The sequence below is a fragment of the Hakea prostrata genome, chromosome 3 (genome assembly GCF_041222555.1).
Source record: "Hakea prostrata isolate BN-2017 chromosome 3, UWA_Hpros_2, whole genome shotgun sequence".
Taxonomy (NCBI): Eukaryota; Viridiplantae; Streptophyta; class Magnoliopsida; order Proteales; family Proteaceae; genus Hakea; species Hakea prostrata.
Window position 1 is genome coordinate 64,002,727 of NC_142602.1, and position 25,019 is coordinate 64,027,745.

General features: G+C 38.4%; 1 protein-coding gene across 1 annotated transcript; it reads right to left on the reverse strand.

Moving 5' to 3' along the window:
* Positions 1-24,309, reverse strand: LOC149022745 (alcohol dehydrogenase class-3). The gene is made up of 9 exons (XM_089150690.1): positions 24,187-24,309; positions 23,883-24,019; positions 22,870-22,916; positions 22,445-22,770; positions 21,521-21,603; positions 21,364-21,439; positions 1,196-1,353; positions 933-1,094; positions 1-430 (listed from the first exon to the last, which is right to left on the reverse strand). Exons 1-9 carry the CDS (start codon positions 24,218-24,220, stop codon positions 314-316), a joined length of 1,140 nt encoding a protein of 379 aa, XP_089006816.1. The 5' UTR covers positions 24,221-24,309; the 3' UTR covers positions 1-313.
* Positions 24,310-25,019: the final 710 nt, after the last annotated feature.

Here is a 25,019-nt window from a genome sequence, read left to right on the forward strand (position 1 = left end):
TCCAATGCAAGAAATTAATTTTATGTTCATCCACAAAACACCTTCTTTATTAAACTACCAAGTTTTTCACAAAACTCTGAGCTGAGTGGGCAGGCAATTAGCAAAGAAAAAAGACACTATTCATATCAATCCAGAAACCAAACAGAAAAACTGAACAACAAAATGTCTTTCCACATAAAGTTTATGTTCCAAAATTTTGCACGGAGAACCCATTTAAAACCTCACACAGAATACAAAGATCGCTAAAGGCTTGAGCAGCTTACAACCACACATGGAAGCTCCAAAATATCAGAGTGGTTAACGGTCGACCACCTTATGGAAACATAGACAGCACACAACGGAGGCAATCCCCTTCATGCAGCAGATCGAAGGCCTTGTTCATCTCCGCAAGCGTTAACGTGTGCGTGACATACTCATCAACCTTGATTTCCTATAAGATACAGTGAGACAAGCAAATAAGGCTGTTCTCTTCATTTTGATATAACATGTCCAGAATGGATAAAGAGGGAACTATTTTACTTTCAACACTAATTTATAATTCTTAGGCTCAAAATTGTGGATTCAATCAATTCTTGCTGAGTTTTGCTTCAATCCATCTTATGTCAAAATAGATAGAAACTAAGGCATTAAAGCACCACATTTGCAATTCATAACCTAGCAAAACCACCATTTTCCCACATATGCAGGAAAGAGGCATTGATGAATGATTGACCAACAATAGGGAGTCCTAGGCAATGTAACATGAACTGGACCAAAGCAGGTTACACTAGGTGTAGCCGATGGTTCAAACCAGAAGCAGCCATAACGATGTTTCAGCTTTAATAATGCTGTCCTTGGTGAGTGATAGTTCAACAAACAACTGAGAATGACCCATTTTTCTACAACACGTTAAATGGCTCGCCAAAAGATTTAAGGGATCTCACAGATATTACCTTCTTCATGTACTTCTCAACAAGCCAAGGAACCTGAGTACGACTCTTAAAACCACCAAAGGCTGTTCCTTTCCAAACACGTCCGGTGACGAGCTGAAATGGACGTGTTGATATTTCCTGACCTGCTCCTGCAACACCAACAATAACTGATGTTCCCCAACCCTGCAAGTTCCCAACCAAATCAGGCGAGTCTTAGTTGATGAGAATAGATTAACCAATAAATCAATTAAACACCAAGCATTTAATCTGGGGTGACAACTCACCTTGTGACAACACTCGAGTGCAGCCCTCATCACAGAAACATTTCCTATGCACTCAAAGCTATAGTCAACACCACCATCAGTTTGCTCAACAATAACCTGTTGTATTGGTTTATCATGATCCTTTGGGTTGATGAATTCAGTTACTCCAAACTTCTTTGCTGAAAAGAACAGAGCCTTAAATGATAAGAGGATATGACCCCAAAAAGTATTTATGGACAAAAACAAGAACATGTTGATTCATTGATATGGATGATATGATTCCAATAGAGAGATCTCAGAATCAGTTCCAAATACATGATTCAAGGGAAAATATTAGTACTATCTATAATAAGCCAGTGATCTTACAAAAAATTCCCAAGACTGAAGCCAAGTTCAAATGACATTACAATACCCATTTTAAATGCGCAATTGATACAAACAAAATATAAGGCAACTTCCTGCAGAGCTATACTATGGTAGCTAATCTTATGCTCACCAAAGTTGGGAACAATAAAGACATCTAGACAGTACGGTCATCAGAATGGAATTTGTTTTCTTTGCCACATTGAGTAGCATAAATACAATGCTGCACACTCCACATTGAGTAATTACCAGATCCAATCCTGAAACACATAAGGACATACATTTTCTGTCTCTATAAATTTTGGCATATAAGCACTAACCATGGATTATCAGAGAGATCCATGAGCTTAGGCAGTACAGAATCTCTCATTAGAGATCAGCTTCCACCACTTACTATTTCTCATTGGTTCAAGAATGCAATAAACATATAAGCATCCTATGCGCAACAAACGGCGTCACTTAGAATTCCGTCACTTTTTTGAGAATGCTGTCACTTTTGTCTCCCTTTACCACATGGAAAACATGGCTCAGCGTTGAGCATAGAGTACCCCATACTCATCTCAGTGGGAAAATTTCAGCATTAAAATAGAATAAGGGGTTAAAATTGAGTTGAAAATCTAAAGAATGCCACACTTTTTTTGGGTGAAGAATGCCATTTCACCATAATGGAATTAAGGGTGTCTCCGTGCAACCATACAAGTCCACCCCCTACCAGTTGAGGTGTCAATCACATAAATGAGTCAAGAATGTAATTTACTATCTTCATCTGTACCACTTCTCAAATCATGCATAGAGCCTCTGGCATCCCCTTTCTCTTCTCCGAAACTCCAACTCCAAGGCAAAGAAATGACTTTATGGGTTCAATTAATTCAGCTTATGTAGGAAGTGTGCTGTTAATATTGGTCTTCACATGATGTCAGCTGCAGCCTCATATCCATTATGGTGGTTAGGGTTCTTCAGTTGGGAAGCTTCTTCCCTTCTAAATAGGTGTGGTTTGGACCGAAGGAGTTCTCCAGCAATGTTTGCAATTCCAAGGCAGCATCAATTATGACTTGAAGGTTTCTGGTACTGAAGACGATAAAGAATGAGTATTGTCTCCATCAGAAAACAAACCCAAAAATCAAGAAAAGATTAACCACCAAGAAACTGCGAAGGGTTAAAGAATGTGAGTGTTAATGGGTTACTTTTGTACTTGTCTCATCACTGCCATCAAAAAGTCCCAAAGCAATCTGTCCTGTTAATCCTCACCATTCTATTCTGTATTACTAATCTGAGAAAAGGATCATTGAAAACAATTACTCTTTGCTGTGGAGGGGATGGGGTGCGTTAGGGTGGGCATACAGAGCAGTAGAGGAAGGTCACGCAGGAATTGAGGCAGGCCAGGAAAGGAGAGGAAGAGCTGGAAACATGAAGGGGGAGGAGGACAGAGTGGTAAGTTACACAAAAGACCCTGTTTTAAAAGGTTACTAAACAATGTCAAGTGTGCAAATAAGTCCAGCAACAGCATTGTTGTCACCATAGTAAGAAATTCCAGTGAAATTTCACTAAATTTCGGTAGTGGCGAAACGAAATCTAGTTCAAAACTGCAAGGTTTTTGTTAAATATCTCTGAAATTTCAACTGCTGGCGAAATTTCATGATTTTTTAAAATCTCGTAAGAAATTGACAGATTTTGGCTATAAATCCCCCATTTCAGCGAAGTTTTGCTCATTTTGAGTGAAACTTCGACCTAAGTTCTCAAAGCAAAATTTCGATCTTTGCTTGGTTTTGGATGAACTTGTCAGGAAACGTGTGCATTGGGTGGATTGATCCTCATTTGAACTAGATTTAGGAGTTCATCTCTGAGGTATACCATTCTTCCATAACTAATTTTTTTGAAAATGCAAGTCACATAGTTGTTAAATGGGCATGAAAATAACATGTTGAACATTGTAAGCCGATCTACAAACTCTCATTGTCGAAATCTTTTTTTGCAAAGTGATATTTTTTTTCATTATCATCAACGCATGAAAGGGATGGCTCTGTCGACATTTCTTTTATTTTTCTTGCATCATTTGCATATGGTCGAATTATCGCCTAAATCTTCTTTATTTCAATTATATTACCCATTTAATATTCATTAATGCTTTAAATTCTTTATTTTTCTTGTATCATTTTCTTATGGTCGGTTATACCACCTAAGATTTTTCTTTAAATTCTGTTATGCATTTCCTTTTTATCACTTCTTTAAATTCTTTACTTTTATCCTTTAATTCTCTTTATGCATATTTTTCTTTCTACAAAATATTCTTCATACTTTGTTTCTTTCTTTTTAGTTTTGGTATATTGATGGCTGGATTTACCGTCTGTTAACTTACTGTTTTGATTATATGCTTTTGGAATCCATACTTTTATTTTCTTTCTTTTAATTTTCTTCCTAATAGTTTGGCTAGGGTATCCAAGAAGTAAAAAAGACCATCATGGTATGATTCCTAGAGGTAAGGCAAAAGGTGTGTAAGTCCTCTTTTGTGCTAGGTCTTAATGACAGGTGAAGACTTCTCTAAGTGGACCCATTCCTTTTAGGAAGGAGAGAGAGAGTTTGAAAAAATGAGTGTGTTTTCCTGAAGCATGTCTTCATCAACCGTGAGCCAGCAGGAGGCCAATTTGGCTACCAATATCCTAAACCAAGAAGAATTGAACAATGACTTTGACCAATTTTTGGCAGAATGGAGTATGCCCAAAGTACCCAAAAAAGAAATTTACCAACAATCAATCTTCGGTTTTAGGGAAACCATTAAGACCATTGAACAAACAATTCGTGTTTCTTCTGAATTAGAAGAAACTCCTCTTCTACAAAAGCAAACGATTCTCAACCTTAAACAACAATACAATTACATCTATTTTGGGTGTGTCCAAATAGCAATTAAACCTCTCCACCGAGAAGGATTAAACACTTCCCTCATTTTGGCCCTTAGAGACCAAAGGTTTACCCAATTTCAGGATTCCCTGTTAGAAGCGATCGAGACAAGTCTTTGTCGTGGACCAATCTTCTTTAACCATTTTCCAAACTTAACAATATCTCTTGATGATAGAAACATTTTGGACTCTTTTGTCGTCAACCTCCAAACAAGTGGTTATGACATGAAGCCCAGATCCATACCAATTTCCTTAGTTTACAGAATTCAATACAAAATTATGAAATCTGTAGCCCTTAAGGCCCTTAAAAATCCACCAGAGGACGAACGGAGTTCTTTGAAGGCTTTGATTGCCAATCAAGAACAATTCAACCCAAGTACGTTCGTTGGGAAGATGTCAGTTTTCCCTCACAATGGACCTTTCAGGCTGTGCAGCCTCAGGTCAGACCTACCTCTACCATTCCATCAATAACCCAGGACCAATCTGGACTGGTAACAATGTCTTTTGACCGGATGAACCTCTCCGGCAGACTACGAGGTGAATCCTCACAGTCAATCAAATACCACCAACCATCAAGAGCTTCTTGCTCAAGTATTCCCTCTGACTCTAGTAGTCTAATGTCAGAACCTACTATCAAGTTTAATAAGCTTATTACCAATAACCAAATTACCCATGGTGTTTACACCAAAGAAGACCAATATGAACAATCTAAGGAAAGCCAGCTGATCTCGAGTCACCGACTCCTTCGGCTATGGAAGTTCCCCCCAGGAATTCATCATTAATGATGATTATGTCCGATCGACCTTTCTCGATCGATAAAGAGTTGCTCCGGCAAGACTTTAGCAGCCCTGACAATGCCCTTCGGAAAGATTGGTTTAACGATAAATATAATCTTCCTGAAAAAATTCAAATTCGTGATGCTTGGTATCATGACATGAAACAATACAAAATTAACATGAGATTCTTTGTCTGGTTCGCCTCTTATGCTGAGGAACATCAGATAGATTATCCGTGGACCAATGGAACAATAAATCAAACAATTAACCCATTCAAAAAATGGCTCGTCAACAGAACCAAAGAAACAATAACCTCTGTCCATTCTCCAATGGACCAAATCAAATTAAACATTGAAGGTGAAGATGTTTTAGCTGCCCCTTTTAAAAACAAAGAAGGTCTTAAAGGTAGGAGTCTTAAAACTATTGAACAATTAAACTTTACCAACTCAAATCTTCAAACAATAGGTGAACAATTAACTAGAGTTGAAAACCTTATCCAACAAATACCAAAAAAAACTCCCAAATCCATTTCTGAACCAAAACAGTCCTTAAACACTCCTATGTTTAAACCCTATCAAATTCCTAATAGCAATGCAAAACAATTAAGAAAATCTGAAATGCTTAACGAAATTGAATCCCGTTTAAGCAACCTCAACATTCCTGATACTCCTGCAAAATCTGCAGAAGCATCTGCTTCCAATACAACTCACCGAATCGAAACGATTCAGGATGGGTTTGATTCTGGATCTGACTCAGGCGAGTCCATCACTGAGTTAGTTCGTGAAATCAACATCAACAACAACAACACCCATCAATTAGCCCATTACTACCACCGACCCACTTTCCCTGATCTCCTTACTGAGCAACAAGGTAGAACGCAGGCCCAATACCAATCTGGTATCATTTATGAATGGAACATTGATGGTTTAACTGATTATCAAATCAACAATAAACTCCAGGAAATGACCATGGTTGCCAATGCTTATCGGCTCCGTGAAACCAATGACCAGTCTGTAGCCATGCTTCTCGTAGCAGGTTTCTCTGGCCAATTAAAGGGTTGGTGGGACCACATCCTCACCCCGACCCAAAGACTTAGGAATCCTAAACGCTACCTAGACCAATGCAAACACTGGTGAACCAATACTTGAACATAATCAACCTATACCTGATGCTGTAAATACTTTGATTTACACCATCACCATTCATTTTATTGTAGATCCGTCTCATTTAAAAGATAGATCTTCTGAACAATTATCAAATCTGAAATGCGAGGGTCTTCACCAATTCAAATGGTACAAAGAAACTTTCATCTCCAAAGTCTTAACCAGAGATGATGCAAATTCATCTTTCTGGAAAGAAAAATTCATAACAGGATTGCCAACAATGTTTTCTGAGAAATTGAAACAACGTCTGAGAAAATACCATAACAATGAAATCCCTTACAATAGCCTTACTTATGGGAATATCATTAGTCTTATACATGAGGAAGCACTTGCCTTGTGTACAGACATGAGATTACGTAAGCAAATACATAAAGAATCCAAGGCTTATAGCAAGGAGTTAAGTGGATTTTGTGAACAGTTTGGGTTTGCCCCACTAAAATCCACTAAAAGCCACAAATTTCGTAGGCATAGAAACAAGTATAATGAAAAATACAAGTCTTCCGAACCCTACTACAAATCCCATAAATACAACTCCAAAAACAAATACCGTAAAAATACTCCACCAACAAAAAATAAAGAACATTCCAAACCAAATTAACAAAGAAGAACTTTTACTGGAAAATGTTTCAAATGCAACAAAGTCGATCATTTGGCGAATGGCACAAAAGGTCAATCTGATAATTTATGATGAAAAAATTTGGAGTTCAATTCTCCATTTATTCGCCGAACCAGATAGTTCATATAATTCCGAACACGAAATCAATAACATCAATACTGATCTAAGTAGTCTTTCAAACGACTCTGAAGCCATACTCTTCACATGTCCCTAAGACAGTTCAGGAATATGTGAATGTTCCACAAATACCATCAATATGATTCGGAATGAAACAATTCCAAGCTTCTTTCTTGATTTTGTTGATCAAATACATGATCCCGATTTAAAGAAACAATATCTTGAACAGGTTAAAGAATCTTTGATTCCTAAACCTATTCCCACGCAACATTCCAATTACAACCTTATAACAACATTTACAATCGGTTTAAACCGTCTCCATCAACACCTTCTCTCCCAAGCAATGACTCCAGAATTCAAGCTCTTGAGACATTGACCAAAGGTCTCAAAAGAGAAGTTACCCAAATTAAACAGGAGTTAAGCCTTCTCCAAGGACAACACTCCAACATTTCCACTCAAACAAATATTAACAATACTGAACAAATTCTTGAACAATTTGTTCCTAACAATACTGAACAATCACCTGACCATTTTGTCCCTAACCAGGACTTCAACCAATTAATCAATAGCATCCATTTTCAGTAATGGCATGTTCGAGTTCATCTCGTCATCAGTGATTCCTTCACCCTGTCCACCATTGCCTTGGTCGACACTGGTGCAGCTTCTAACTGCATCAAGGAGGGACTAGTCTCTACTCAATTTTATGAAAAAACTACCCATAGGCTTTCTGGTGCCAATGGCTAGAGTCTCGGTGTCAATTACAAATTATCAAATGTTTGCATTCACAGCGATGAGATACGTCTTAGACAGGTTTTTATCCTTGTTAAAGATATCATTACCAATGTCATCTTAGGGCAACCATTTCTTGAAACGATTAAGCCATTTACGGTAACTGATACTGGAATAACCACCAACATTCAAGGAAAAGAGATTTTTTGAATTCTTGGAAAAATCCCAAATTTCTCAAATAAATCAATTAAAAAACATTGCTTGTTCAACAATTAACCAAATTCATTTTCCACCTTTACAAGTTTCCAAACTTGCATCATTTGTTTACGACAAATTTTCAAACAACGCAGCATTGCATCATCATTGCATTCCTAACCTATTTATACCTCCATTTTCCAGGAATCTGCATACTCCCAACATGGCTACCCCTCAAACCACCTCTTCCAATACTTCCGTCAAACAAAAGACCTATTATGGCAACAAGTTTGCTCAAGCCTCCTCTTCTGCATCATTGCATTCCTAGCCTATTTATACCTCCATTTTCCAAGAATCTTCATACTCCCAACATGGCTATCCCTCAAACCACCTCTTCCAATACTTCCGTCAAACAAAAGACCTCTTATGGCAGCAAGTTTGCTCAAGCCTCCTCTTCTGTAGCCAAGAACAACACCCAGGCCATCGTTGCCTCAAACAAACCCTACTCACACATTGTTGCTGGTGCCAGCTCCAAACCCACAGGTACTCCCTCTCTTGTCCTTGAAACAACTCAAACAAAGATGACTACCCGGTCTCGAACCAACACCACAACCACCGCTGGGAAAAGTCAGCATATTACTCGACCGTTCATGCCAACGCTCTTCACCATTGAACCTTCTTGTGCCCAAAACAATAATCCCTTAACCATTGCCCGAAGGCTCTTTTGGCAAGGCTGGGACTTTTATTCCACCAACCCAGGGAAATCCCAAGAAAATTATGAATACATCCTAGTTGACATTGAGTCTGTCATCTGAAAGCAAACAATGGACAGAAATGACCCTATTCTGGTGACTCACACCACTATTATCATTCTAAAGGTTATCACACCTAAAGAATGGGGTGCAGCACCACTTCGGTTTCGGACTTTCTCCAATTTTGAATACCAACCCAACCAATATCATTATTTTGATTATATTGATGCATGGCACCATGCATTCTTCTTTCAAAATAAAGCAAATCGCCATTCTTGGTTCCTTTGATTTGCACACAAATTCCCTGTCAACACAACATTCCATATTGGTTCAACCAGTGGTGGGCAACTATGGGACCCCTTGAAGCAATTCTGCCAAGTTCTGTGGCAGAAGCCTTCACTATCTTTTGCCAGCATACGACGTCTTGCCCAACAACACCGAACCTGCTCAGGTTCTTTGTCCATTGCAAACTTGCATGGATAATGTATTGGGACTATTTGATTGCTGAACAATCTAGTACAGCCACCAAAACTGCACCTGATAATGAATGGACAATACAGTGTCTAGCACGGTCTTATCATATCAAATGGTGGGACAGTTGCGACATATCCAAGTGTAGCATTCAGGCCCTCATCAAGTCCCTCACAGGCCTTGAACCAATATCAACAATATCTCAGGCCTCATCTACCAGAACAAGAAAAGCCAAGCTCTTGGCTAAACAAGCTCTACTCGAAGCCCAAATTGCGGCTCTTGACAAAGAGGACGAAGAAGAAGAGTTTGACCAATCCATCAGTGATTCTCTGATGCATCATTGCCACATTGGACAACATGCTCGGGATCCACTGGATGACGAAGAAGATGATGAAGATGATCTTCTCACCGAGTCGTGGGCTTCCTCCCCCTTTGTTCATGTTACTAGCAAACGCGGGCGAGGACACGGACGTCCTAAGAATACTACCAATGTCACCAGCAAAGGCAAAAGGCTTTCTGCCAATTAGCCAATCCTTCCAGTTCCTAGGATGCAAAGATGGGAAACTGTTAGCCATAACGGCATCAAAGAATGGTCCATAAGCCATGACGGTAATATCGGCACCCTTTTACCCTAACAGTTTCCCAACCTCCCATCTTCATCATCTTCTTCGTCATCCAGTGGATCCTGAGTATGTTATCCAATGTGGCAATGGTGCATCAAAGAATCACTGATGGATTGGTCAAACTCTTCTTCTTCGTCCTCTTTGTTAAGAGCCACAATTTGGGCTTCGAGCAGGAGCCTGTTTAGCCAAGAGCTTGGCTTTTCTGCTGCTGGTAGATGAGGCCTGAGATATTGTTGATATTGGTTCAAGGCCTGTGAGGGACTTGATGAGGGCCCAAATGCTACACTTGGATATGTCGCAACTATCCCACCATTTTATATAGTAAGACCGTGCTAGACACGGTATTGTCTATTCATTATCAGGTGCAGTTTTGGGGCTGCACTAGATTGTTCAGCAATCAAATAGTCCCAATACATTATCCATGCAAGTTTGCAATGGACAAAGAACCTAAGTAGGTCCGGTGTTGTTGGGCAAGACGTTGTATGCTGGCAAAAGATAGTGAAGGCTTCTGCCATAGAACTTGGCAAAATTGCTTCAAGGGGTCCCATAGTTACCCACCACTGGTTGAACCAATATGGAAATGTTGTGTTGACAGGGAATTTGTGTGCAAAGCAAAGGAACCAAGAATGACAATTTGCTTTATTTTGAAAGAAAAATGCATGGTGCCATGCATCAATATAATCAAAATAATGATATTGGTTGGGTTGGTATTCGGAATTGGAGAAAGTCCGACACCGAAGTGGTGTTGCACCCCATTCTTTAGGTGTGATAACCTTTAGAATGATAACAGTGGTGTGAGTCACCAGAGTAGGGCCATTTCTCTCCATTGTTCGCTTTCAGATGACAGACTCAGTGTCAACTAGGATATATTCATAATTTTCTTAGGATTTCCCTAGGTTGGTGGAATAAAAGTCCCAGCCTTACCAAAAGAGCCTTCGGGCAATAGTTAAAGGATCATTGTTCTTGGCCCAAAAAGGTTTAATGGTGAAGAGCGTTGGTATGAACGGTTGAGCAATATGTTGACTTTTCCCAGAGGTGGTTGTGGTGTTGGTTCGAGACCGGATAGTCATCTTTGTTTGAGTTGTTTCAGGGACAAGAGAGGGAGAACCTGTGGATTTGGAGCTGGCACCAGCAACAATGTGTGAGTAGGGTTTGTTTGAGGCAATGATGGCCTAGGTGTTGTTCTTGGCTGTAGAAGAGGAGGCTTGAGCAAACTTGTTGCCATAAGAGGTCTTTGTTTGACGGAAGTATTGGAAGAGGTGGTTTGAGGGGTAGCCATGTTGAGAGTATGCAGATTCCTGGAAAATGGAGGTATAAATAGGTCAGGAATGCAATGACGATGCAATGATGCGTTGTTTGAAAATTTGTCGTAAACAAATGATGCAAGTTTGGAAACTTGTAAAGGTGGAAAATGATTTTGAATTTGGTTAATTGTTGAACAAGCAATGTTTTTTAATTGATTTATTTGAGAAATTTGGGATTTTTCCAAGAATTTAAAAAATCTCTTTTCCTTGAATGTTGGTGGTTATTCCAGTATCAGTTACCGTAAATGGCTTAATCGTTTCAAGAAATGGTTGCCCTAAGATGACATTGGTAATGATATCTTTAACAAGGATAAAAACCTGTCTAAGACGTATCTCATCGCTGTGAATGCAAACATTTGATAATTTGTAATTGACACCGAGACTCTAGCCATTGGCACCAGAAAGCCTATGGGTAGTTTTTTCATAAAATTGAGTAGAGACTAGTCCCTCCTTGATGCAGTTAGAAGCTGCACCAGTGTCGACCAAGGCAATGGTGGACAGGGTGAAGGAATCACTGATGACGAGATGAACTCGAACATGCCATTACTGAAAATGGATGCTATTGATTAATTGGTTGAAGTCCTGGTTAGGGACAAAATGGTCAGGTGATTGTTCAGTATTGTTAGGAACAAATTGTTCAAGAATTTGTTCAGTATTGTTAATATTTGTTTGAGTGGAAATGTTGGAGAGTTGTCCTTGGAGAAGGCTTAACTCCTGTTTAATTTGGGTAACTTCTCTTTTGAGACCTTTGGTCAATGTCTCAAGAGCTTGAATTCTGGAGTCATTGCTTGGGAGAGAAGGTGTTGATGGAGACGGTTTAAACCGATTGTAAATGTTGTTATAAGGTTGTAATTGGAATGTTGCGTGGGAATAGGTTTAGGAATCAAAGATTCTTTAACCTGTTCAAGATATTGTTTCTTTAAATCGGGATCATGTATTTGATCAACAAAATCAAGAAAGAAGCTTGGAATAGTTTCATTCCGAATCATATTGATGGTATTTGTGGAACATTCACATATTCCTGAACCGTCACAGGGACATGTGAAGAGTATGGCTTCAGAGTCGTTTGAAATACTACTCAGATCAGTATTGATGTTATTGATTTCGTGTTCGGAATTAGATGAACTATCTAGTTCGGCGAATAAATGGAGAATTGAACTCCGAATTTTTTTCATCATCAATTATCAGATTGACCTTTTGTGCCATTGGCCAAGTGACCGACTTTGTTGCATTTGAAACATTTTCCAGTAAAAGTTCTTCTTTGTTCATTTGGTTTGGAATGTTCTTTATTTTTTGTTGGAGTATTTTTACGGTATTTGTTTTAGGAGTTATATTTATGGGATTTGTAGTAGGGTTTAGAAGACTTGTATTTTTCATATATATATTTGTCTCTATGCCTACGAAATTTGTGGCTTTTAGTGGATTTTATTGGAGCAAACCCAAACTGTTCACAAAATCCACCTAACTCCTTGCTATAAGCCTTGGATTCTTTATGTATTTGCTTACGTAATCTCATGTCTGTACACAAGGCAAGTGCTTCCTCATGTATAAGACTAATGATATTCTCGTAAGTAAGGCTATTGTAAGGGATTTCATTGTTATGGTCTTTTCTCAAACGTTGTTTCAATTTCTCAGGAAACATTGTTGGCAATCCTGTTATGAATTTTTCTTTCCAGAAAGATGAATTTGCATCATCTCTGGTTAAGACTTTGGAGATGAAAGTGTCTTTGTACCATTTGAATTGGTGAAGACCCTCGCATTTCAGATTTGAGAATTGTTCAGAAGATCTATCTTTTAAACGAGACGGGTCTCCAGTAAAATGAATGGTGATGGTGTAAATCAAAGTATTTACAGCATCAGGTATAGGTTGATTATGTTCAAGTATTGGTTCACCAGTGTTTGCATTGGGATGGGTAGCGTTTAGGATTCCTAAGTGCTGGGCTGGGGTGAGGATGTGGTCCCACCAACCCTTCAATTGTCCATAAAAACCTGCTACGAGAAGCATGGCTACAGACTGGTCATTGGTTTCACGGAGCCGATAAGCATTGGCAACCATGGTCATTTCCTAGAGTTTATCGTTGATTTGATAATCAGTTAAACCATCAATGTTCCATTCATAAATGATACCAGATTGGTATTGGGCTACCTTGTTGCTCAGTAAGGAGATCAGGGAAAGTGGGTCGGTGGTAGTAATGGGCTAATTGATGAGTGTTGTTGTTGTTGATGTTGATTTCACGAACTAACTCAGTGATGGACTCGCTTGAGACAGATCCAGAATCAAACCCATCCTGAATCGTTTCGATTTGGTGAGTTGTATTGGAAGCAGATGCTTCTGCAGATTTTGCAGGAGTATCAGGAATGATGAGGATGCTTAAACGGGATTCAATTTCGTTAAGCATTTCAGATTTGCTTAATTGTTTTGCATTTGATTTTAGGAATTTGATAGGGTTTAAACATAGGAGTGTTTAAGGACTGTTTTGGTTCAGAAACGGATTTGGGAGTTTCTTTTGGTATTTGCTGGACAAGGTTTTCAACTCTAGTTAATTGTTCACCTATTGTTTGAAGATTTGAGTTGGTAAAGTTTAATTGTTCAACAGTTTTAAGACTCCCACCTTTAAGACCTTCTTTGTTTTTAAAAGGGGCAGCTAAAACATCTTCACCTTCAATGTTTAATTTGATTTGGTCCATTGGAGGATGGACAGAGGTTATTGTTTCTTTGGTTCTGTTGACGAGCCATTTTTTGAATGGGTTAATTGTTTGATTTATTGTTCCATTGGTCCACAGATAATCTATCTAATGTTCCTCAGCATAAGAGGCAAACCAGACAAAGAATCTCATGTTAATTTTGTATTGTTTCATGTCATGATACCAAGCATCACGAATCTGAATTTTTTCAGGAAGATTAAATTTATCGTTAAACCAATCTTTCCTAAGGGCATTTGTCAGGGCTGATAAAGTCTTGCCGGAGCAACTCTTTATCGATCGAGAAAGGTCGATCGGACATAATCATCATTAATGATGAATTCCTGGGGGGAACTTCCATAGCCGAAGGAGTCGGTGACTCGAGATCAGCTGGCTTTCCTTAGATTGTTCATATTGGTCTTCCTTGGTGTAAATACCATGGGCAATTTGGTTATTGGTAATAAGCTTACTAAGCCTAATAGTAGGTTTTGACATTAGACTACTAGAGTCAGAGGGAATACTTGAGCAAGAAGCTCTTGATGGTTGGTGGTATTTGATTGACTGTGAGGATTCACCTCGTAGTCTGCCGGAGAGGTTCATCCGGTCAAAAGATATTGTTACCAGTCCAGATTGGTCCTGGGTTATTGATGCAATGGTAGAGGTAGGTCTGACCTGAGGCTGCACAGCCTTAAAGGTCCATTGTGCGGGAAAACTGACATCTTCCCAACAAACGTACTTGGGTTGAATTGTTCTTGATTGGCAATCAAAGCCTTCAAAGAACTCCGTTCGTCCTCTGGTGGATTTTTTAAGGGCCTTAGGGGCTATAGATTTCATAACTTTGTATTGAATTCTGTAAACTAAGGAAATTGGTATGGATCCAGGCTTCATGTTATAACCATTGGTTTGGAGGTTGACGACCAAAGAGTCCAAAATGTTTCTATCATCAAGGGATATTGTTAAGTTTGGAAAATGGTTAAAGAAGATTGGTCCACGACAAAGACTTGTCTCGACCGCTTCTAACAAGGAATCCTGGAATTTGGTAAACCTTTGGTCGTCTCTAAGGGCCAAAATGAGGGAAGTGTTTAATCCTTCTCGGTGGAGAGGTTTAATTGCTATTTGGACACACCCAAAATAGATGTAATTGTATTGTTGTTTAAGGTTGAGAATTGTTTGCTTTTGTAGAAGAGGAATTTCTTCTAATTCAGAAGAAACACGAATTGTTTGTTCAACGGTCTTAATGGTTTCCCTAAAACCGAAGATTGATTGTTGGTAAATTTCTTTTTTGGGTACTTTGGGCATACTCCATTCTGCCAAAGATTGGTCAAAGTCATTGTTCAATTCTTCTTGGTTTAGGATATTGGTAGCCAAATTGGCCTCCTGCTGGCTCACGGTTGATGAAGACATGCTTCGGGAAAACACACTCATTTTTTCAAACTCTCTCTCTCCCTCCTAAAAGAAAGGGGTCCACTTAGAGAAGTCTTCACCCGTCACTAAGACCTAGTACAAAAGAGGACTTACACATCTTCTGCCTCACCTCTAGGAATCACACCATGACGGACTTTTTTACTTCTCGGATACCCTAGCCAAACTATTAGAAATAAAATTACAAGAAAGAATAAAAGTATGGATTCCAAAAGCATATAATCAAAACAGTTAGTTAACAGACGGTAAATCCAGCCATCAATATACCAAAACTAAAAAGAAAGAACAAAGTATGAACAATATTTTGCAGAAAGAAAATTAAAGGACAAAAAGTAAAGAATTTAAAGAAGTGATAAAAAGGAAATGCATAACAGAATTTAAAGAAAAATCTTAGGTGGTATAACCGACCATAAGAAAATGATACAAGAAAAATAAAGAATTTAAAGCATTAATGAATATTAAATGCGTAACATAATTGAAATAAAGAAATTTAGGCGATAATTCGACCATATGCAAATGATGCAAGAAAAATAAAAGAAATGTCGACAGAGCCATCCCTTTCATGCGTTGATGATAATGATAATGCATTGATGAGAAAGAAAATGTTACAAGGAGGAGGGTAACCGGGGTAACCGGAGCATTGGTGAGGGTAACCGATTTTAAAGAAATTAGTAAAATAAATATAAATAATTATGAAAAATAAGAAAAAAAAGTTTTGAAAATTATAGAAAAATATGAAACAACTTCCTATATGCTTTGAAGTGATGTCCATATGGTTTCATCGATGGTTTTGCCAAAAGCAGCCAATTTCATTTTCGAAAAATTCTTAAAAACAACTCTCATTTAAAAAATAAAAAGGCTAAAGTGTAGCTGAACAGACGTGTGAATAGGTTAAATGAACGACTCTAAATATTCACCGTCAGATTTGTTAAATTAAATCTAAATCGTCCAATAAATTTCCTATTTTTGCTCCCATTATTTATGGGTTAGTTAAGTTTAACCCAATATCACCGGTTTTCAATTCTCGTTGGCGGTAAGATCTCTTTCTTCTTCCTTTGTTCCTTCTCTAATATAGTTCTCTCTTTCTTCTTACTCTGTTCCTTCTCTATTATAGTTCTTCTACAAGTTCAACACAACTGATTTTCTGGAGAGATTTAGAGGAAAAAGGTTGGATTTTGTGGGAGATTCACTGAACATAAATATGTGGGAATCTCTTGTTTGTATCACTCGAGATAGAATTAAAAACAAGAAAAGAGTCATGAGATCTCAGGGAAGACAAAATTTTCTTTTTCAATTCTTTAAGACGACAGCAAATGAACTACTGCAATCAAAGAATCCAAACTTGATGAATGCAAATGAAATAGTTTTCAGTGAAGCCAATGGAGAGAGACCAGAGGAAGAAATAAAGAAGGAAGAGAGGAAGAAGAAAGAACGTTACTTTAGCCGCCATTGTTTTCTTCTTTTCTTTTTGAAAATTTAACCGATGATAGAAGGTTATCTTAACTAATCTATAAATAATAAGAGGAAAAATAAGAAAATTTATTGGACTATTCAAATTTAATCAACAGATCTGACGGTAGAAATTTAGAGCCGTTCAGTTAACATATTCACACATCCGTTCAGCTACCGCCTTCCCCCAAAAAAAAAATACATGGGCCAGAGAAAAATTACTAGTTGGTACATCATTGCTTTTTTGTCTAAAAAAGATTATTTTGATGTTGTTCAATGACTCATGCAATCATTTTATGTATGCACAGTGATGATGTCTAGGAGTATGAGCCGACCAGGATCACAATCATAAAGGCAAGGAGGATAATTTCCATTCCCAGAGGTAGGGGGAGGGCAATTCCCAAAGGCAGAGGAAGGGCAATTCCTAGAGGTAGGAGAAGGGCAACTCCCAGGCCTAGGGCTGACCCTAATGGCAATATTGAACACTAGTAGATGCAAATAAGCAGAACTAGTGTAACTTTTGCAGCTATAAGTTTATGGGAGGTGGCATTGGTAGGTTTACAGCACACCTAACCGGCCATTCAAAGGGTTTCACTACAGGCAGCTAGAGATCTAGAAAAGAGGATAGGAGAAACGAAGATTGCACTAGATGAGGCAATGAGGGGGCCTCCTTTACCCCATTGATTATGATTCCAATGAGGGCAATGATGATCCTATGGATGTTCATACAACTATAAAGGCTAGGGATTTTAGGCAAACAATGGCAGGGTGCATGGCATTGCTAGCACAAGAGCAGGAGAGAGTCAATGGCAATGCAGGAGTTGGTCCTCTAGAGCTGCAAGAGCTAGACCATCTGAGTCAGGTGGTGTTTTTAGCATGTTTAGGAAGTCTTAGAGTTAGAGGACTGCTCCTTCTCCATCAGTAGTGCCTCCATGACTAGCTCCCATATTAAAGCAGGATCTAGATGTGTGCAGGATCTAGATGTGTTCAGGAAGGGGATCGAAGTAGCCCAAGATCAGAGGAACTTGGAAGAACATGAAGGGCAAGGTGAAGGAAGAAATGCTGAAGTGGATGATCTTCAACACTATTCCAGCCAACACAGCTTAGGGCCCCTATTATCAGTAAATGATTAACACTACCGCAGAGGCTGCTCAAGGTTACCATGGCCCCACACCTTATGAGATCATAAACAAGTATTCCAGAGCAAAAGTAGGAGCTTTAGGAGTACATTGCAGGGATGAGGCCCTTCTGGGAAAGCTATGGAGTCACCATAATGTGTGTTAAATGGACCGATTCAACTAGAAAGTCCATCAACAACTTTATAGTGTATTATGATGGGAGGACTATATTCCTAAGATCTATTGATGCATCTAGACACATGAAAGATCACAGGTACATATATGGGCTCCTCTAGCAAGTGGTGTGTAGACTGTTACAGACAACGACGGTAACTTCAACAAAGCTAGAGAGATGATGATGCAATCCAATGCTTACAATAACTTTTGGACAGCGTGTGTGGCCCATTGCATCAACCTCATGCTCAAGGAAATTGGGAGGATAAATGAGTGCAGTGGAAGGGAAAGACAGGTGACAAACTTCCAATATTCATAGCTACACTTTTAAGTATAATGAGGGAGACATGCAAGGGTGACTTAGTGCAACCCGGTATCACCAAATTCACGAACTACATTGCTCTATGGAGTATTGAGGGTAACAAATCTGGGTTGAGATCTATGTTTTTTCATCTGAGGATTGGTTTCGTTGGAGAGGATCCAACATTCAGAGCGGGCTTACAACACATGCTACCATATCATCAGAGGAGTTTTGGAAACAGTTGGGGATTGTGGTGAAGATGATGGAACCCATTATAAAGGTCTTATATTTGGTGGACTCCTCTTTAAAGGGGCCCCCTATGCTCCATTTGTATGCTACCATTGATGCAATAAGGGAGGGCGTATATCAAACAAATTTCACGAGGCAGTAGGAACTTCTTGAAGATCATGGATGACAGATGAACTGTGGGTAATTATGCAATTTGTTGGTAATTCATTCATTTGATATTAAATTCATACCTTACATCTAATTGTGAGTTTTAAAATTGTGCAGCTTACTATCTTAACCCCAAATACCAATACAATAAATGTTTGGGGGTGGATACGGAGCTTCTTAAGGCGGTGAAGACCGTCGTGGCAAAGTTGGAACAAGACCGATGCTCCAGTCCCTATGTAACGATGAGGTAAGATAGTAGGGACTTAAAAATTGCATTTGAATTTTGAATATTTAACTAACCATTATTACAAATGGATTGTATATCAATGTTTTTAGGGATGGATTCGGTTGGTTCAGTTGCTGCTATGAAGGGAGACGGATGCACAAATCCAGGTTAGATCAATAATTCCTATAGAATGATTATATTTTACAAATTATTAGAGTATCTATTAAGTAATAACTTAATGTTTTTGTTATAATGCAGGTAAGTAATGGGTTCTTCACAGCAAAAGTGGAGAGAACCTTAGGAAGGTGGCAATCAAGGTCCTTTAGCAAACTTGCTCCACCTCTAGATATGAAAGGAACTAGAGCACCTTTTCCTTGATCCGCTCAAAGAGGCAAAACATATTTGATTCTGATAGCCTCAGTGACCTTGTATTCGTCCACTACAATATGAGGAGGTTGAGGCTCCAGCACATATGCACAAATGCAAAGTGTAATGGGTAGTGGGATTTGATTGATCTCTCCAATATCTTCTAACCCCATTGTTGACTAGGTGAGGGATAGCGGTGAGCTGCTATTGAAACATCTTGGATAGGGTCGAGTTTATGTACTGGGGATGAGGGTGATGATTGTGAGGATGATGATGATGATGGTGGTGGTGGCGGTGGTGGTGGTGGTGGCGGTGGTGGTCGAGGACTTCCAAAGCGTTATGCAGTTCCACTACCTAAGGCAGCAACATGCCCCATCAAATTCACTGGGGAGTCAGTTCGCGTATGCCACACAAGATGAGCACCATGGTGGCATACCTCGTCATAGGACCAAGGCCTCCTCATCTACGGGTTACTCTTTAAAGGCCTCGTGGCCAGTTCCACCACCAGGGCAAACGATCATAGACGGCTAGCTTGGCAAACTAGATAGGATCCATAAGCTTGAATGGCATGGAAAGTGTGGGGTCTACACCATACAAGGCTATGCTATGGATATGATGGGTCATATGGTGGTTTATCTATCGATTCAAGTAGTATGTATGCATATAGATATTGGGATGGATCAAGCGCATCATTTGTAGAATCCATCTTAGGATATCCATCAAGGCCACCAGTACCAGTGCCACATCTAGAGCCATAGTATCTAGTATCTACTTCCGAAAGTGGGTTACTACAATCATTTTCCTTACGACACATGGCCTAGAATGAGTTGTCTACTTTATGTGGATGATGCTACCTATAAGAAGGGCAACAAATGATTCATGGATAACTTTGGGCATACCATGTCATGGTCTCAATATATCTAGTATTCAGAGAGCTCCATGGCCAAAGGGATCGATTCAGCCCGACACAGCGGCTTTTATTAGATTAAAGTAGGTCCTATTCATTGTGTATTGTTATTGTGGAGTTCTTATATGTATGTTTCTCATTCATTCATTCTAAATTGTAATCCATTCATTTATTGTTATACATCATTCATTATAACTTTCAACCGTGTACTAAGTTCTACCCTGCTACTTGTATACTCAATTCTACTTGTTCTTTTATTTTAATAAAAATCTTAGCATTCTCTTGCATAATATCCATATTTATACTTGTGAAAATGCATACTCCATTTTTGCCCACACATAGCCAAGCATGTGCTGATCAAGGACACCACTTTGGGTTAGGCTTTAGGTAAAATAACACTTGCATTGTGTTTATTTGCTTCAAGTCAGGCTATACACCAAAATTCAAGCAACAAAAACCCCTGATACCCATCGAAGTCTGGTAAAAGTTGCAGTGTTGCACTAGATTTCAGTGAAACTTTGAAGTCTTGCCAATTTCAACCAAGTCAAAATGGCAAAACATAACAAAAAAATTTTCTAAGGCTGTAACTGAGTAGGATATAAACCAGATAAACCTAACAGAATTTAAGGACACTTATGTGCTTTTCCTCACTTTGCACTCACTTCTGAGTAATTCCCCAGCTTGTTGGTTGACACTAGAGCATTGAAGTGAATATCATGTCTATAATGTGGACTCACTCATGTCTGCCACATGGACAAAAGGTACATGCAGCAATGGCGACAAGAAGACACAAAACAAATAAGATCCGATTCAGCAGCTAACAGTTAAGTTGATCTCAGTATGATGGCTTGATCTGTGAATGGGTATGTACAGCTCTAGGTGCAGAGCAAGCCATGGTATTTTTCTCTAGTCTGATCCCAGGTTATAAAATGTTGGATTAGATCACTTTAACCATGCTGCAAAGACTGAAGAAGATAGTCCCTGCAATAACTTTATGATCCTACTTAAGAAAGTGACATGAAGAAGAATCTAAGATAAAATTTGTAATACCAACATTAGACCACAGATTTGAGCATTTTTTTTATCCCAACCCATTAAGAAACAAGTTACAAGCTATCAAGAGGTAGAAAGGATTGAAGATGTACCCCTCTCAAATTTTTTGGCGTCAATATCTATTCCTATTATTCGAGAAGCACCAGCCGTTTTAGAACCCTCTGCAGCCTACAGGAATAACATTAAAGAACAACTCAAAGTCAGAAGAGGAACATGAGTGTGTTGTAGTTGTTTGTTTGGACAACTTACTGCAAGGCCAACAGTTCCAAGTCCGAAAACAGCAACAGTAGAACCTGGTTCTACTTTTGCCGTGTTCCAAGCTGCTCCAAGACCTAAAATTGAAAAATAAGTTCAAATCATCAAAGATATAACATATTGACTGATTAAGACATTACATGAAAAAGAAAACCCAGGACCAGATTACTAACACAAAAATTGAGAAATATCATTGTTAATAATCGTGCTATAAAAGGGTACATGACCAAGTGCATCATGGGGGTACACTTAGTCATGTACACATTAGTTGCAGTTACAAGTCTGCCCCTTCCCCCTTCGCTTGGCTGACAAGCAATCCTATGTCTAGGATAGTTTCTATTCAAAGTAGTTTCCCTTTTGAGGACAACATTTACTTTCTATTTCTGTAAAATTCATTTTACAAAAAATATCCTAGACTTTGACTGGGATATTATAAGATTATGTAGGCGAGGCAGAGCCTAAAGATCATTTTCTTCATGAGTATGTTCGCCTACTATGCCAAATACAGATACAACGCCTGCGCTTTGGCACTGTTGTTGATCAATTCCATGATGAGTAGCTTGCACATATATTTTTCCTCTCTTCTTCATTCCCCTCTCCGTCATCTCTCTCATTTCTCTCTTCTCTTCAATTCTTTTTTTCTAAACTGCTGTAAAGTTGCAATTATTATAAGAACCAATATTTGATGCCTTTATTTTATTTCTTTATTTTGTTCCTCCAATATAAAAAAGAAAGCTAAGCAAGCACCAAAAGTTTTTTTTTTTTTTTTCTTTTTTTGGGTTGGGGGGGGGGGGGACTTGATTTTCTAGAAAGCATAAGAATTCAAAATTAAAAAAAGATGACCTTAACAACATGGAAAACAAATTCTGCAATCAATATCAACATCTTGACATGTTGCAACAGAGATACATGGCTCACCAGTAGAAACACCACATCCAAGTAGGCACACCTTCTCCAAAGGAGCTTTTGGATCAATCTTTGCAACACTAACATCATGTACAACAGTATACTGACTAAATGTTGAGGTTCCCATGAAATGATAGATTGGTTTTCCATTTATAGAGAACCGACTCTTGCGGTCATTCAACATAACTCCAACTCCAGTAGCTTCCCGTACTTTGCCACAGAGATTTGTCTTCCCAGATCTACAAAGCTTGCATTCTCTGCATTCTGCAGTGTAACAAGGTATTACATGGTCCCCGGGTTGAACTTCAGTCACACCTTCCCCAACACTCTCTACAATCCTGAGGCAAGTTTCAGTGTCAGTTTCAATTTCAATTTAATATCCACAATAGAATGACTCATAATTTTAATCTGCCATGTGATACAAATAGTTTACATACCCAGCAGCCTCATGACCAAGAACACAAGGGAAGAGCCCTTCAGGATCCTGAAAGCACAAGAATCAATTCTAGACAACATAGAGTAGAACCCAGAAAAAAGGGTAAAGAAAGTGTAAGAGAAAACCACGCTAGATTTTATAGATAATCAGATGCAAAGCAGCAAGCATATTTGTGGACAAGTAAACTGAGCAAATATGACAAAACCTTGAAATAGTGAAAGGATGCAAAAGAAAGAAAGAATAAAAGCTCAAAGCGAGAAACAATTGAACTAGTAGCATTCCTCATGCCAAAAGTTTGCCTCCCCTCCCCCACCACCAACAATTGCACTTCTGTTACATCTTCTATGGCTTGGTAAACCAACCTAACCATTTTGCTATTCAATGTTCCCCTTCTGTTGCATCTTCTATGTCTTGGTAAACCAACTTAACCATTTTGGTAAATTGTGCTTTATTTTCAGACTTGGGAACTTCAAAATATCCCAGTCCATTCCCATTTCTCTGCTTGGAGGACAACCCAAAATATAAATATAAAACAGACTCTTAAATGCTCCTACGTCCAACAATAGATTGGCTTTAAGGAAACTTGGCCAAATTCACCAGTCGCACCAAATAATTGCTGTTTCCTTGGGTGCATTACATCAGATATGGGTAAAATTTTGGGGACTCAAGAGACAATAAATTGGCATATTCTATAACAAACTTGGCTACTGAATTCCTTTGATTCTAAAAATTAAAATATCTTCAAAACTATGAGGATTTCAATAAATATGCCTCTCATGGGCATCATTTATACAAACCATGTCTGAGGTGAGTTGGGTTCGTTAACTTGTTGAATATCAAATTAAATATACTGGGGTTCTACCAAAAATAGCTCTTTTTCTACAGTTTCAGAAAACACTAACACAAATTAAGCAGTAGAAAAATTTTCTATCCGCGCTCTAAAATCGATCCCAAACGAACCAACAAAGAATAGATTAGGTAAATGATAAAACAAAAAAGAATAAAATGTAATACCTTGCCACTCCAAGTGTAAGCATCAGTATGGCAGAGAGCAGTGTAGAGTATCTTGATTCGGACTTCGCCGGCTTGTGGGGGAGCCACCTGCACATCTTCTATCACCAGTGGCTTGTTGGGTTCCCACGAAACCGCAGCTGTTTCAACATTATCATTTGCATTTTGTACAACCAGATCAAAAATCGAAATCAAATAAAAGCAATCAGAAAACGAAGATGCGTCAAACAATAGATAACTCGATCGGATATACAAAGGCTGAAGAAGAAGACAGATTGAGATAGACACAGAGAGGTAACAAAAGTACCTTTGCAAGTGATGACCTGCCCTTGCGTAGCCATGGATGAAATCAGAGGAACTCCTTCTCCCTCAGTTCGTCGGTATGCCTCCCTTTCTTATTCTTACTCTGTTTGTGCCACAATAATGTAGTGGTGACCCTCAGAAAATCAAGCCGTTTGCCATGAGAGAGGATTAAGGCATTACCTTTTCCATGTTGCCACGTGTACTAATTATAAATAAAATATTGCGAGGTTCGCTGCAGCCTCCGATGCAGCGTTATTAGTGCACCTTCAGTTCTAACCGTGATATATTATCATTACAATTACATGTTTAATGTCTATATATTTTTTGCCTTCTAGAATTAAGAAATTAAAAATAATATTATTCTCATTTTGAATAAATCATATGACATAATTTAATAAAATTAATAAGGTTAAATTAGAAAATAAATAAATAAAAACCTATTGGAAATAGAAACTCCCTAAAATTGACAATGTCAAATTGAAACGTAAATAACAAAAATTAAAAAAAATAGCACCAAATTAAAAAGTAAGTAAATAAAAGCTTAAAAAAAAATCTTGGTTTTGGGATTTCATGACTTTCATCTAGGGAGAGGAAGAAAGATGTTAGCTTCTCTTTTACAAGGTAAGAGAAGAAAACGAGTTTTTTTTTAGCTCTCTCTTTATTTTGATTAGAGAAGAAGATTGTCTAATTAGAGTTAATTTTTCTAATTAACAAGGATAGCAATGTTATTATTATTAAAAGTGTAAATAAGTAATATAAAAAGTTAAGATTATTTTAGGGCCTGTTTGGTTACATTAATCCAGATATTTCAAATCTTTGGATTCATGAATCTGAGAA